The sequence below is a fragment of the Pelobates fuscus genome, chromosome 13, assembly GCF_036172605.1.
Source record: "Pelobates fuscus isolate aPelFus1 chromosome 13, aPelFus1.pri, whole genome shotgun sequence".
In the NCBI taxonomy this organism is placed as follows: domain Eukaryota; kingdom Metazoa; phylum Chordata; class Amphibia; order Anura; family Pelobatidae; genus Pelobates; species Pelobates fuscus.
The window spans coordinates 23300986-23316651 of NC_086329.1; the positions used below are offsets into that span (position 1 = coordinate 23300986).

General features: G+C 37.6%; 1 protein-coding gene across 2 annotated transcripts in view; it reads left to right on the forward strand.

The window, feature by feature from the left end:
* The window catches only part of LOC134583541 (N-acetylated-alpha-linked acidic dipeptidase 2-like), a 121337-nt gene that overhangs the window by 36986 nt on the left and 68685 nt on the right, over positions 1 to 15666 (forward strand). For both annotated transcript variants that reach the window (XM_063440488.1, XM_063440489.1), the window contains exon 8: positions 14272 to 14357. In XM_063440488.1, the coding sequence (XP_063296558.1) occupies positions 14272 to 14357 (86 nt within the window). The remainder of the gene's footprint in view (positions 1 to 14271; positions 14358 to 15666) is intronic.

Consider the following 15666-nt stretch of genomic DNA (forward strand, 5'->3'; position numbering starts at 1 on the left):
ATGGGTCAAATTCTGACAGAAATTCGAACATCATCATGTAGTTTCCGCTGTGTGTGGAACCAAAACGGTCATCTTTCCCTCTGAAAGCAAGTCCTCGAGTGCCAAGTGCCTTAACTGCAGCAACAACTCTTTTTAAAACATTTCTCCAATACTGAATTTCATCAAAACGCTGCTTGGTAAGACTTTCATCAATTCTCCCCAGTGTACATGCTCTTGATTTTAAAGATAGCACGCAGGATTTGTGTTCAGCTGAACGCTCGTGCTCATTTAATCGAGCCGTGCCATTTTTCCAGTCATTGAAGCCACTTTCTGCCAACTGGGATTTGCCACCAAATAAACGACATGGAGCACAAAACACTACTCCTTTGCTTTTGGAGTAAACCAAATAGCTCCTTTTTTGTTTCTCTCCATTAAAGTTTTCTTTTTCAAAAAGGTGTTTGGTTAGCAATCTAGAATGGTCAGCATAAAGCCTTCTCGACTGTGTAAAATCCAGATTCTCATTTTGAATTATTCCATGTTTAGCCACATGGTCTCTGGTGCAATCATTTAAAACCCATTCAGCAGGGTCAGAGCTCACTCCTATTTGTACAACAGGATCATCAAATTCTACTGAACTCAAAGGACCTGATTCAGAAGTCTTAGTTTCTCTTGCAATACTAGAACTACTGGTAGCTAGTGAAGTATCATAACTGCATGTAGCAACTACATCAGTTTCACAGATGTCAGCAGTTAAATCTTCAACTACCTCCTCACCCTGCTCAGTATTAGAAGAAGCCACAGGTTTTGAGAAAAATAATTCAATTTTTCCTGTCTGTTCAAGCTCCCTGGCTTGTTTTTCACGCCTAATTTTTGCATTTTTTCGGTAACCTGCTCCACTTAGCCTTTTTCGCCCGTCACTCATGGCTGCTAAGGATAGTACCAATGCTGTGAAAATCAACCGACATAGCATCAGTAAAAATCAAGCGACATAGAATTAGTAAAAAAATCGACCGACATAACGTCAATGAAAATCAACCAGCATAGCATCAGTAAAAATCAACCGGCAAAGCATCAGTAAAAATCGACCGACATAACGTCAATGAAAATCAACCGGCATAGCATCAGTAAAAATCAACCGGCATAGCATCAGTAAAAATCAACCGGCAAAGCATCAGTAAAAATCAACCACCATAGCGTCAATGAAAATCAACCGCCATAGCGTCAATGAAAATCAACCGCCATAGCGTCAATGAAAATCAACAGGCATAGCGTCAGTGAAAATCAACAGGCATAGCATCAGTAAAAAACAGGCATAGCGTCAATAAAAATCAACCGCAATAGCGTCAGTGAAAATAAACCTAATAGCGTCAGTGAAAATCAACAGACGTAGCACGTGCTGCCCGGCTATAATGGAAGGAGGCTCTGAAGGAGCATGCTGCTTCTTGTGGGAGGTCGGCTTGCTGTCTGCTCTCCGTGGCAACAGTCAGACATTAATCAGGAAGCAGGGACAGAGCAGAGAGAGCGGCAAGTGCGAGGGGCAGGGCCGTCTTTAATATTGATTGGACCCTGGGCAAGAATTTACTTGGGCCCCCTGGATCCCGGCTTCCCACACAAAAATGTGCAGTCTCTGAGTATATATCAGCCAACCACTACTTTCCCATAGGAAAGCATTGGGAGGCTATTGCGCATGTGTGGCAAAACACTGTGCTGCACCAATCAGCATCTCCTCATAGAGATGCATTAAATCAATGCATTTCTATGAGGAGTGTTCAGCGTGAATGCCAGTGCTACACGTTGTGCAACACTGGACTAGGAAGCACCTCTAGTTGCCGTCTGATGAGTGGCCACTAGAGTTATTCCTGGGCAGTAATGTAAATACTGCCTTTTTTCTGAAAAGCAAGTGTTTACATTAAAAAGCCTGCAGAGACATGATATAGACACCAGAACTACTACGTTTAGCTGTTGTGGTTCTGGTGACTATAGTGTCCCTTGAATATAGAGAAGAAAAAGAATCATCACAAATAAATATAATGTCTATCATCTAAAAGTTATTTAACAAAAAAAAACAAAAAAACTATGCACATTCCTAGTTTGATTTTTAGCGTCTGCAAACATTTTTTTATTTTGGAGATTACTTGCATATGCATAACAAATATATAAAAAGTAATCTGTAAATACAAAGTATTTATGTCAGAAGTTGTGCTTTTTTAATTTTTAGAATAATGATACAGGCAGCCATTTTATTTAATGTATTTGTGCTAATTTCTGTGCTGTTGGAGAAGGGGGGGGGGAGGGGGAGTGAAGGGCAGTATTACACAATCTTTACATGTATAAAAAAGATATATAAAGATTGTGTAATACTGCCCTTCACTCCCACCCCCCCCCCCTTCTCCAACAGCACAGACATTAGCACAAATACATTAAATAAAATGGTTATATACAGTATTTTACAGATTTTTTTTTTTTTTTTAAACAATGTGCAGCTAGAGATCAGTATTAACCCCTACCTAATCCTTCCCCTCTAACCACCCAGCCCCCTTACCCTATAAAACAACTGAGTAATTTATTTTTAGTGAATGACTGTAATTTAAATACTTACAGTTCTGTAGACAGGTAGACAGCAGGCTCCGATCAGTGCATTGGGGCCTGGGCTCAGTGTGCAGCTCGAGGACATAAGGCTCACCCTAGCGTTGCCGGCCCGTGACTCCACCTCCGTGTGACGTCACGACGGCAACGCGCTTCCGTAAAAGGCAGGGGAGGTCGGGAGGAAGTCTGGAGGAGGAGGAGGAGGAACAGGAACTGGAACTCCTTCACTATGCGGCGCCGGTGTATAGAGATGTGACAGAACACCGGCGGTGCCGCATAGTGAAGCAACGGACAGAAAAAAAAATTAAATATATAGTTGTGATATTATGGTGTAACTATCACTAAGCAAACAAGGCATTTTGCCGCCCCATTGGCAAGTGCCGCCCTAGGCAAATGCCTTGTTTGCCTCGTTATAGATACACCCCTGCATACAATGGGGGTGTCCTTTTACTCAGAAGACTTAGCTGAGCATAATTTGGGGGGTTTGAACTTAGTGGCACACATGAAATATACAAAATGCCCAGCAAAAATGAAATCCGTATGTAAAAAATGCACAAAATTATTTTTTACCACATACTTTGGCATGTAATGGTAAAAAAATGGGGGCATGTTAAGGCACAATATGCACCTTATGAGATACCCTGGAGTGTCTTCTTTTACAAATGGTAGGCCTTTGTGGGGTGTTTTGAACAGTCAAACTGTTATAATACCCCAAATGGAAGCATAGGCTCATTAAATCCGTCTCTCAAAATTCTACTGTGAATACTGAAAAGGACAGGTCTCCTGTATGGCACTGTAGCTTCACGAAATAGTGCCATAGACATACAATGGGGGTGTCCTTTTACTCGGAAGACTTAGCTGAGCATAATTTGGGGGGTTTGAACTTAGTGGCACACATGAAATATAAAAAATGCCCAGCAAAAATGCAATCCGTATGTAAAATATGCACAAAATTATTTTTTACCACATACTTTGGCATGTAATGGTAAAAAAATGGGGGCATGTTAAGGCACAATATGCACCTTATGAGATACCCTGGAGTGTCTACTTTTACAAATGGTAGGCCTTTGTGGGTTTTTTTTGAACAGTCAAACTACTATAATACCCCAAATGGAAGCATAGGCTCATTAAATCCGTCTCTCAAAATTCTACTGTGAATACTGAAAATGACAGGTCTCCTATATGGCACTGTAGCTTCACAAAATAGGGCCAAAGACATACAATGCAGAAGTAAATGAACACATAATAAAACTTTGTACAGGAATAGCACACACCAACTTTACAAAATACACATGAGAAGTTCTTTGTTATAAGTTTGTGTGCGAAAACCACCAAAAAACACAATTTTACTCCAATATTTAGCAGAGGTTGGCGGTAAAATGGCTACGTAGAAAGTGTCAAAACAACCTTAGGTAAATAGCCTGTGGTGTCTACTTTATATAAATATATACTTTTGTGTGGCAATTTTGTTTTCTTTTATGGCTATTAGGCTTACAAGACAAACATACCAAATTCTAAAATCGCTCCACATAAAAAGTTTATTTTACTCCTTGTGCTTTGTGACCTGTAACTACCAAAAAAAACTTAAAATCCCAGACACATTATATATTCTGTAATTCAGAACAACTAAATGAATTTATTTTTAATTACTTTCCTTAACCTGCACTAATTATGTACACATTATTATTGCAAAAACTGTAAAAAAAACACACAAAAATTATTTTTTTTGCATATTTCTGTATTTTTTTTATAATAAATAAGCATTTATATATATATGTGTTACATCAAATTAAAGCCCTTTCTGTCCTTTAAAAAACGGTATATAATATGTGTCGGTGCAATAAATTAGTAAAATGCAAATTGCAGTTGAACGCAAATAGCAAAAAATGCAAAAAATGCCGTTGTCATTAAGTGAAAGACAAGCTTCTGAAGCTCTGTCCTTAAGGGGTTAAAGGGTTACCAATAATCAATATCCAATTGCTTAGTGTATGGAGCACAAAGTTCCACTGTCACTGTTTTCAAACTACATTGATTTGCAAAAATATCTTCAGCTGTTAGACACCTGTCTCTGAGATGAAAGCAAATGCAGAGCAAGTGTGTCATTAAACGTTTAAAACATTTTCCCCATGCAAGAGCACCTTGAGTGGGGTTCTGTGCATGTACTCCCCTGAAAAGGCACTTTTAGAGGCATGCATTTTATTGGTGATGATACAATATGCCCTCTCCCTGGACCTACCCCCTGTTATTGGGAATATTTAACCTTTAAGGGGACACTCAAGCACCAATACAAGTTTAATGTATTTGATTTTGTCCTCATCCAAATGCTAAATTTTTTGCTCAAATCTGTATAAGTGCTTGGCACCAAAACTTTTTTTTAAAAAAAATACTGTTTTTATTGTAGAGGAAACTGAAACTGATTTGTGGAGGGAATATTCTGCTTAGCAAGCTCAGACCACCATGGGCCAGAAACCAAAGGCATTTAAGATGCCCTCCAGCCAAGATATCCGAGACATTGTCAGACACTCGCACCAGGCCACATCGGATGATATCCTACTCATCAGATGATATTTCTGCAGACCCAGGAGAGGGAGCCTCTTTTAGACAAACTTGGGGTTAGGTCGGCCCCCGCTAAATATTGGGAGCCAAATACCATGGCCCTACTCAAAGCTATGAAATAGGCACTAAAATCTGCCAAGATGCCATTGATTGAGTCACCACACAGGTTAATTTGCTGGAGGCCTCAACTAGTGTTAAAGGATCACTATAGGGACAGGAACACAAACATGTATTCCTGACCCTATAGTGTTAACACCACCATCTAGCCCCCCTGGGCCCCTCATGCCTCCATAAATATAGCAAAATCTTACTGTACTCAAGCCAGAAGCTGTAGATCTGCATGCTGTTTGCCAAAAAAAAAAAAACCTGATCCAATCACAGTGCTTCCCCATAGGATTGGCTGAGACTGATAAGGAGGCAGATCAGGGGCAGAGCCAGCATGATTCAAACACAGCCCTGGCCAATCAGCATCTCCTCATAGAGATGAATTGAATCAATGAATCTCTATGAGGAAAGTTCAGTGTCTGCATGCAGAGGGAGGAGACACTGAATGTTTGGATGCATTTTAGGCAGCCATGACCCAGGAAGGATCTCTAACAGCCATCTGAGGAGTGGCCAGTGAAGTTATCACTAGGCTGTAGCGTAAACACTGCAGTTTCTCTGAAAAGACAGTGTTTACAGCAAAAAGCCTGAAGGTAATGAGTCTACTCACCAGAACAAATTCAATAAGCTGTAGTTGTTCTGGTGACTATAGTGTCCCTTAAAGACTCCAGGCTTTCCTCTATGAAGCTGAAACGTAAGGAGCTCCAGATAGTTCAGCTTGAGACAGCAGTCTGGGTTGAGACACTGTAGGACCAGAGAAGACTCTACAACTTGAATATTAGAGACATTTTGTTGCTCACATGTGGAGTGGGATATAAATACATGTTTTGCAGAATGCTGCACCATACAACTGTCTCATTAGTAGTGTTACCATATCCACCATGTTTTCAGATTGAGTAATTATGCAATGAAGAAGCCTGTATATGATTACACATGCTACAGGGCAACCGTTTTCATAGATTTTCAGAAATTGTATTTGTCCCTGAAAACATGGTGGTTATGGTAACCCTACTCATTAGCCAAGCCCCCTCACTTCAGAAAAATACGTCCTTATCAAATGTATGCACACAGCTCAGCCACTGACAGCACTGAGTGATCTGAATTACAGAACAACCTGCATTAGAAGCAGATAACACCCCGGAGACATATAGTAAGGATATCACTACTGGTTTGTAGTTTCTCTGACTGCCTGCAGGCAGATTGTGCATTAGAAGCAGTTTACTCAGTGCTGGTAGGGGTCTAGCTGTGTGGATACATTTGCTAAGGAAGTCTTTCTGGCATGACAGGGTATGGCTAAGAGACAGGTGTATGGTGCAGAATCTCAAAACATTAGATTTTTTTTGTGAAAAAACTATAAAGATTTGAACATACAAAAATGCAGGACATTAATGAGGCCAAAACCTGTAATGCATTTACGTTGTACTGGTGCTCAGAGTGTCCCTTTAAATACTCAGTCCAAATATATGTCCTAGCAAGTCCCTGAGTTTAATTTATCCGATTTACATTTGGCATCTTGCTCAACATTATAACATGAAACACTAAATTAATCTTGTCACTGATTACTTCATATGCATAAATTTCCATAAGATATGTGACAAAGGGTATACCAATTTTGAAGTCGATCCTTCGTGCATGGCACCATAAATTAGATTTGACATAAATAAGTGTTTTTGATCTATATAGTTTCTTGCTATCTGGATGGTCTACATGCCTATTAAAATTACAGTTGATCTCAAATCTCAAATCAATACCTCAATCAATCAAATCAAAATCTCAAATCAATACCTTTATATCATGAGCAAAGAACATGCAAAACCAACATTAGCATGCTTCTGTCACACTAAACTGTGAGCAAGAAACTATAAAGTCAGAACTACCAGATGGTCTTTATCGATTCCACAAACAAATGGAGAAATGATAGAGGCTTGTGTCCACGATTAAATACATTTTATATTAAGGTTACAGTGATTAGTGACGACAAACAAGACAGAATGACGTTTTTCTCCTAATCCCTCCAAAGTCCAGAACGTGTTCGGGAAGAGACTCAGGCAACCTAGAGCGGTTAACAAATGGCCTGCCCTTTAACCCCTTAGTGACCAGACCGTTTTTTACATTTTCTTACTGTTAAAGGAACACTATAGTGCCAGGAAAAACTCATTTTCCGGGCACTATAGGGTTATTAGGCCTCCCCCTCCCTCGGGGCCCCCCTCCCGCTGGGTTGAAGGGGCTAAAACCCATCTAATTTACTATAAAAAAAAAGTATAAAATGTGATGATTTTTTTTGTAAAAACCCCACTTTTTCAAACTTTCACCCCCAAAATCTGTTACGCATCTACAACCACCAAAAATCCACCCGTGCTAAATAGTTTCAAAATTTTGTCCTGAGTTTAGAAATACCCAATGTTTACATGTTCTTAGCTTTTTTTGGAAAGTTATAGGGCTATAAGTACAAGAAGAATATTGCTGTTTCAAAATATATATTTTTTAAATGTATCAATAGTGACATTGTATCACTTATCTGTCATAAATCTCTGAATCACACCTCACATATTTTTTCTAAAGTAGACAACCCAGGGTATTCAATATGGAGTATGTCCAGTCTTTTTTAGTTGCCACTGGCCAAAGTTAGCATTTATATTTCTTTGTGTGTTAAAATGCAAAAAACTATTATGAACACTAACTTTGGCCAATGTTTGTGACTAAGTGGTTACTAAAAAGGACTGAACACCCCATTTGCAATACCATGGGTTGTCTTCTTTTGCAAATGGTATGCCATCATAGGGGTAATTCTCACTCCTGGGCTACCACACCCTCTCAAAGGCAACATAACCAATCTGGCAAATTGCAATGTGAAAAAACTGAAATTCAAGCCTTTTATTTGACCCTATAACTTTTAAAAAACACTATTAAACCTGTACATTTAAAAAAAAATCTTTATAAGGATTAATTTAAATTTGTGACAATCCTTACCTATACCTTACTTTTGAGTTATTTACTCTATCTAATGGGCACACCCTGTTTGGGTTTTGTCGAGGGCTAGACTTTTGCTTCCCCTCCCAATTTTACCAACCCCAGGGATTTTTCTATTTGTCTATTCTCTTGGGTTATGCCCATTTAGTCCATTTTTTTTTACTTAAGAGTCAGCTTAGTCTTACTCTGCAGTCATATTTTTCTATTTAGAATAAAATTACATATATAGTAATATATAATTTAAAAATATATATATATATTTACATTTTGTTTTATTTTTTAAAATGATTTATTTTTATAATATATATACATACTATATATAGTTATTATATATGTTTGTAATGTTACTCTAAGTGTATTTTCATATTAATATATGTATATATTAATAAAAAAATACACTTAGTATGAAGTTATAAATAATATATTATATATATGTATATATATCGCTTCCAGCGCTCAAATATGTATCAGGTACGTCCGAGGTCGTTAACGACCAGTTTTTGTCGGACGTAGCTGGTACGTCCTTGGCTGCTAAGGGGTTAAAGAACAATTAGAAGCAGCAATGATCAACAAAGCATACTAACTTGCAACTCGTGGACTTGATGTTGCTGTCAAGGTGGTCATCAGTGCTCCATATATACCCCGTGGTTTCTATGTTAATACATCACTATTACTGGGAAGGCTCTATAAGCAGACACATTACATTTCTAGATCTCCTTATGTAGGTGAAAGAAAGACAAAAGATATTGTGTCACAGAATAGAAAGTGTGAGGAAATAATGCTTAAATTAAAACTTTAGTGTTAGAAATAGAACACCTGTTTTTCTAATGAACCGAGTTTCCCTGTCCCTACTTGTATTAATGACCCCCATCCCTTTGTGCATAAACATTTTTTTTTTTTAAGTTTTGTCTATTTTTTTCCAGCGCAGAGTCTCCCTCGCTGTTGCGGTCTTCATTGCCTGCCGTGACATCCCATTGGAGACGTGCCATCCTCTGCAATGGTCCAATCCAGTGCTCCTCATAGAGGGGGGACCTAATGTGCATGCACGGCAAGTGCCATAATGCACTCAAACTTCAATATTCAAATTAGTGCTTTCCTATTGGGTCTTCCATGTCACATGACTAAGTTCTACTCAGTCAGTGCAGTGGAAATGCCTCTAGCACCACTAGAGGTGGACTTGGCCCTGCAATGTAAACATTGAAGTTTCTAAAAAAATGCAATGTTTTACACTGCAGAGTGAAAAGTACAAGGCCAGTGCACCAAGACCACTTCATTGAGATTTAAAAAAAAATTAAAGGGCAACAATCAAATCCCAATATTTATAATATTCTGTTTACTTATATTACTTAATCAAACTTGATGATCTCAGCCAATCCAATGCTTTCCCATAGGAAAGGCTTTTCAATGCATCTGTATGGGGAGCGTTTAGTGTTTCCACGCTGAACGTCAGTGCTGCACAGGAGGCACCTCTAGTGGCGTGTTTCTAAGCAATAATGTAAACACTGCCTTTTCTCTTAAAGGGCAGTGTTTACATTGAAAAACCTGCAGTGACAGGCAGTAGACACCATAACAACTACATTAAGCTGTAGTTGTTCTGGGGATTATAGTGCCCCTTTATATACATAAAAAAATATGTCACAAAAAAAAACAAGCCATAGGTGATTTTCAAGATTTAAGTAGTCAGAGAATCATTGATTGGGACTGTGCTGGGCAGGAAGAGACAAATACATACAATTTCCCAATGAGAAAATAGCAACTGGATCTAGATGCACAGAAATCAGAAAAACGATGTCTCTAGGGGAAATTTGGGATATAATGAGCACATCCACCTTAAAAGGCTGAACAGCGCTGCCCTAAGTTAGAACTGGAAGAAATGCCTGTAGACTGGAACACTAAAATCAAGTCTTATCAATTGCTGCATTAAATGTTGGAAATGAGGCAAGGGCTATCTGATAAGTATATGGCCTTTACACCCCAAGTAATCTAGGAAATCAACTCACTCATCATGACACAACAAAACTGACTTAGAAACCTGTGCATTATCTCTCATACCTCATACCTCCACGAGGGAGGGAAGCATTCTCTTCCTAAAAGAACGGATACATTATTATACAGTGGAATAGCGTTGGATGATTTGAGATGAACACACACTGTCCAAAACCTGATCAGGAAATAAAATTAAAGCTATTTCGGTAGAAGTGGAGGGAGTAGATCATATGATCCAAACAGCCTTTTGTTTTTTTGTAAACAAATCTATAATTCTATGTTTCGATACTGAGAACACTATACGTGGTAGTAACCATTAGTTTAAATACAAGCCAGGATGCACATCAAATTTATTGCCAATATAAATTAAATTTTATTTACAAAGCAATATAACAATACTCCAATAAAACATATAACATGACAAACAAAAAGTGATAAGGCTAGAAATTATACAATTACCCGAATAGCCTACCAGATCAGGACACAAGTCACAAAAAATACAAGGAAAAAAACTATATTTGTTTGCCCTTTTATATGTTTTACGGGTGTATTGTTATATTGCTTTGTAAGTTAAGTTGCATTTATATTGCCAGTATTTAAATGTTTGTTATTTTAAACAAAGGAGAGTATACGCTTAGGTCTGCTTTTTGAATTGTATAATTGATATATTGTGTTCTGCTATGCAAATTACTATAGTAACATTTTATTTTACCAGGGATCAGAGCTCTGTAAAACTGGAGTAGTACTCATACACATAAGTGGGGATCTCTATTCAGCCTTGAACCTTGATGTCTTTATACAAGAACACATTTGCATGTCTGATATGTTCTGCATAGGAAGTGTTTTTCTCCTCCAAATGTAGGAAGTTTATTTAGAATTTGAAGTGGCAACCCTTAGCTATTGTTAACCTACAAAGTGCAATTGTGGGGGAGGAAACAAAACAAAACAAAATACAAGCTACAGGTGATTGTGAATTGTGGGCGATGTTACTGCGAAATAACTGCGAATGATGAGGATCGAGAGTGGAAATCAGAAATGACATGCAGATGTTTTATTTCAAATGCACATTATTTCCTGGCATAAAAAAAGTCTCACCTTTTATGGATAAATAATCCACACACTTAAGAAATGTGTTCTGACCCAGTTGCCTGCAAAACACAAGGTTTTTCTAAACAGTGTTAGTGTTACTAAAATCATACAGAAACGGTATAAAACTATAAGTAATAATATATAAATACGGAACAGTTGATTCAGCTATACACTAATTTGGTTTTGTTTAGTTGATACTAGAAATGTAGAGGAGTAGAGGTCAATTCATAAAAAAAAGACATAAGGGCAGTAGAATCATTCATACACGAAAGGAAATGTCACAACTATTAACCAGGAATTAAATGCCCAGGAGTGATTTACTCATAATGTGTCTGGAAAAAATGGCAAAAGGCCTCTGGTATCCATGGTAACAAGTCACATACGAAGATAGAAACTCACATGGGCCCTACAAATAGATGAAAATCTTAGTAATGGGCTCAGAGCATCTACTTTGTGCGGTTATCTCTGTAGACTAAAAAAGCATGAATGATTCAACCAACTCTCTCGTGTTATATAGCAAGGTTAAAAGTCAAACATCCCATTTAACAGTGATATTTATTTTCTCCCATCAGACACATCCCATCCCATCTGTAAACATTTAAATAACACGTACTGTTATTCAAGTGATTTATAACGATACAAGAACTGCAGAAATGTCTAGATTAGTCAACCTTGCAAACAGGGTATTCAGAATGAAAAGGCCATCTATACGCAAATACCAATTACCACAAGACTATTCATACAAATTAAAGACAGCTGGTTTTATTTGTTAAACAGTGCATTGCATGTGGTCATCAAAAAGAGTAGCAAAATTTGAGTTGGGGGTCGGGGAGGGGGTTTCTCCAAAACTTACCAAATAATCCCTGTTCTTACTGGGTGTTGTTCTCTTCCTAAAAAATAAATTAAATAAAAAAATAAATACATAAATAAAATTAAAAAAAAAAGCAGCCAATGCACTCAAAATAGTATTTTTTTAAGTTATTTTAAAATTTCCCACAGAACAGCAAAGTGACTGCATAATATTTACAATCTGTCCTAAATTGCTTTAAGCCCATGACAAAGCAAGACCTTCAAGGCACAAAGACCACTCATACCCAAGCAGATCCGTATCACTGTCTGTAGGAGTGCCCTCTAATTCAGACCTTCTGGACAGAGGTTGCACAATACTTGTCGAACAACAGTATGACTCCCTTGCCAAGTTTCGTACGGTTGGGATACATTCCTGGTAATGCTATACCTAATAGACATTTCTCTACGATCATAGCAGCAGTGGGCTGTAAGACCATAGCTGAAAAGATACAAAAAAGAGAGATTTTCTTACTATATAATACACTAGAAAGACACCCCCCCAAAAAGTGTACCTCACACACACTATATAGAATATGCACAGAAGAGTGTATATAACCCCAAGGGTGGTATACACAGGTAGAGGGTGGTACAAAACAATACAACCTGTATATGGCTGATCATGAACGTGGAATCTATTAAATGGCAAAAATACAAAATATGGTGAAGTAAATAATGCAAAGATAAATTTTGCACGTGGTAGAGAACTTACAAGAGAGAGATGGTAATCACGCCTGTCACCCTGTCAGGGGTATTATCCAAATCAAGGATCAGATGTATATAATAGAGACTGGATAGCAGTGGAAGCAGGTGTCTGTCTCGTAGTATATGGAGAGGAGAAGTTCCAAATTCAATCATTTATACGGCAATACCACTTTTGCTCAGGAATAAAAGAAAAAAGTGCAGATTGTATAAAATTTACAAAATTTATTACAAAGATTGCACTTACAAGAAATCAGCCTTCCTCACATTTGTTTTTTTCCTGTTGATCCAAAAGAAGGCAAAAAAAAACCCAGCTTGAAAAACTTCCTTCTTGACCCCAGAATGGCAGACAGATTTATCCTTGGATCAAGCAGTTATTACCCTACATTGAAAAATTATATCCTCGAATATTCTGTTTTTGCAAGTATGCATCTAGTAGCCGTTTCAACATCTGTACGGACTTTGATAAAACCACTTATTAAGGCAGAGAATTCCACATCCTTACTGTTCTTACAGCAAAAAAAAAAAGGAAAACATTCTTTTGCCTTAGACAAAATCTTCTTTCTTCCAGTCTAAGCGCATGACCTCGTGTCCTATGTAAAGTCCGGTTTGTGAATAGATTTCCACACAATGGTGTGTATTGACCCCGAAAATATTGTTATCATATCCCCCCTCAGGCGACATTTTTCTAAACTAGAGAGGTTTCAGTTTGTTAACCTTTCTACTTATAGATCCGAGGACAGTTCATGGGATCGTAAAACATCTAAAATTAAATCCAACCCTGAACTAAGATGAAATGTTTAGACTATTGATTTCACCATTGACACTATGGTTTTCTGGTTGGGAAGTGGGGGCGGGGTACTGGCAGGGATACTTTTGTTTAGTTATGTTTTGTTATGATTTCATAGAAAAGATAATGTTAGTTTATTATTCACGATTGAATATTTTAATTGAACATGAAACTACTCATCGATATCCAATGTATGTTTTGCATTTCTATTTGTCTGACACTCTCAATAAAAAATGCATTAACAAGACCTACAGGGCACAAACTTAAAATAAAAAAACTTGTATAAAAACCGATATGGTAAAAAGGATATGATAACACTATGCAAAAATACAGTAATCATTACATAGCACTGGTAATCTGTACTTTAACAAAAAGCTGAAACGGTCTCAACAGAGCCATGTAATTCGGGCAAATACTCCACACGTGCTATATTTTGTCAGCTTTGTCAATTCCAATAAAAAGATTTCATAGCGAGCGATAATTTCCATATTTGATAACAGAAGTAACTATTCAGCTTCCTGTACCTTTAGATCACTCAATAAGACGGCAGCTTGTACACGCAAGACAGTAGTATGCAATAACAAATCATGACAACGATGATGACAACTTTAAAGAGGTACTACGTTACATTTTTCATTTTCTTTTGTGTGTGTTTTTTTAAACAGGAAACTGAAACTTTATGTGAAATCATATAATGTGAAGAAAACAATCAGAAATGTTATAGGATTCATTGAAGGAAAATACGAGCCTGGTAAGTAATCTAAAGAAAAATAAATTGCCCCCCTCCATTATACTGTCTAATGCCTATTCAGGACCTTAGCCAAATAATATATACAGTTCCAAACAATTTATCAAAATTCTCTGAATTTAAACTAGAATGCTTAGATTAAAAATAAATAAACACACGTTTCACAAGATTGTCCTAATTTTGTTCCTAGATACTTACTTTTCAGGTGGGGAGACAAAAACTTTGTTTTCAAATTTATGGGCCTGCAATTTGTAAATTATGTAACTGGTCCCTAATTGTTCTCGTCAGAGGCCTACGTTATGTATGTGATACTGGCTCAGTGACCCATTCTTGAAGGTAATTTAATAAACACAAGAAAATATTTTATAAAATGTTTTCATTAGACTATTCACATTTTCCCTAGGGTTTCCACTGCCATTATCCCAGTACAATAAACTATTTGTCAGCAGTTGCCTAGAAACATAGAATGTGACGGCAGATAAGAACCATTCGGCCCATCTAGTCTGCCCAGTTTTCAAAATACTTTCATTAGTCCCTGGCCTTATCTTATAATTAGGATAGCCTTATGGCTATCCCACGCATGCTTAAACTCCTTTACTGTGTTAACCTCTACCACTTCAGCTGGAAGGCTATTCCATGCATCCACTACCCTCTCAGTAAAGTAATACTTCCTGATATTATTTTTAAACCTTTGCCCCTCTAATTTAAGACTATGTCCTCTTGTTGTGGTAGTTTTTCTTCTTTTAAATACAGTCTCCTCCTTTACTGTGTTGATTCCCTTTATGTATTTAAATGTTTCTATCATATCCCCCCTGTCTCGTCTTTCCTCCAAGCTATACATGTTAAGAACCTTTAACCTTTCCTGGTAAGTTTTATCCTGCAATCCATGAACCAGTTTAGTAGCCCTTCTCTGAACTCTCTCTAAGGTATCAATATCCTTCTGAAGATACGGTCTCCGGTACTGTGTACAGTACTCCAAGTGAGGTCTCACCAGTGTTCTGTACAATGGCATGAGCACTTCCCTCTTTCTACTGATAATACCTCTCCCTATACAACCAAGCATTCTGCTAGCATTTCCTGCTGCTCTATTACATTGTCTGCCTACCTTTAAGTCATCAGAAATAATCACCCCTAAATCCCTTTCCTCAGATGCTGAGGTTAGGACTCTATCAAATATTCTGTACTCTGCCCTTGGGTTTTTACGTCCAATATGCATTATCTTGCACTTATCCACATTAAATGTCAGTTGCCACAACTCTGACCATTTTTCTAGTTTACCTAAATCACTTGCCATTTGGCTTATCCCTCCTGG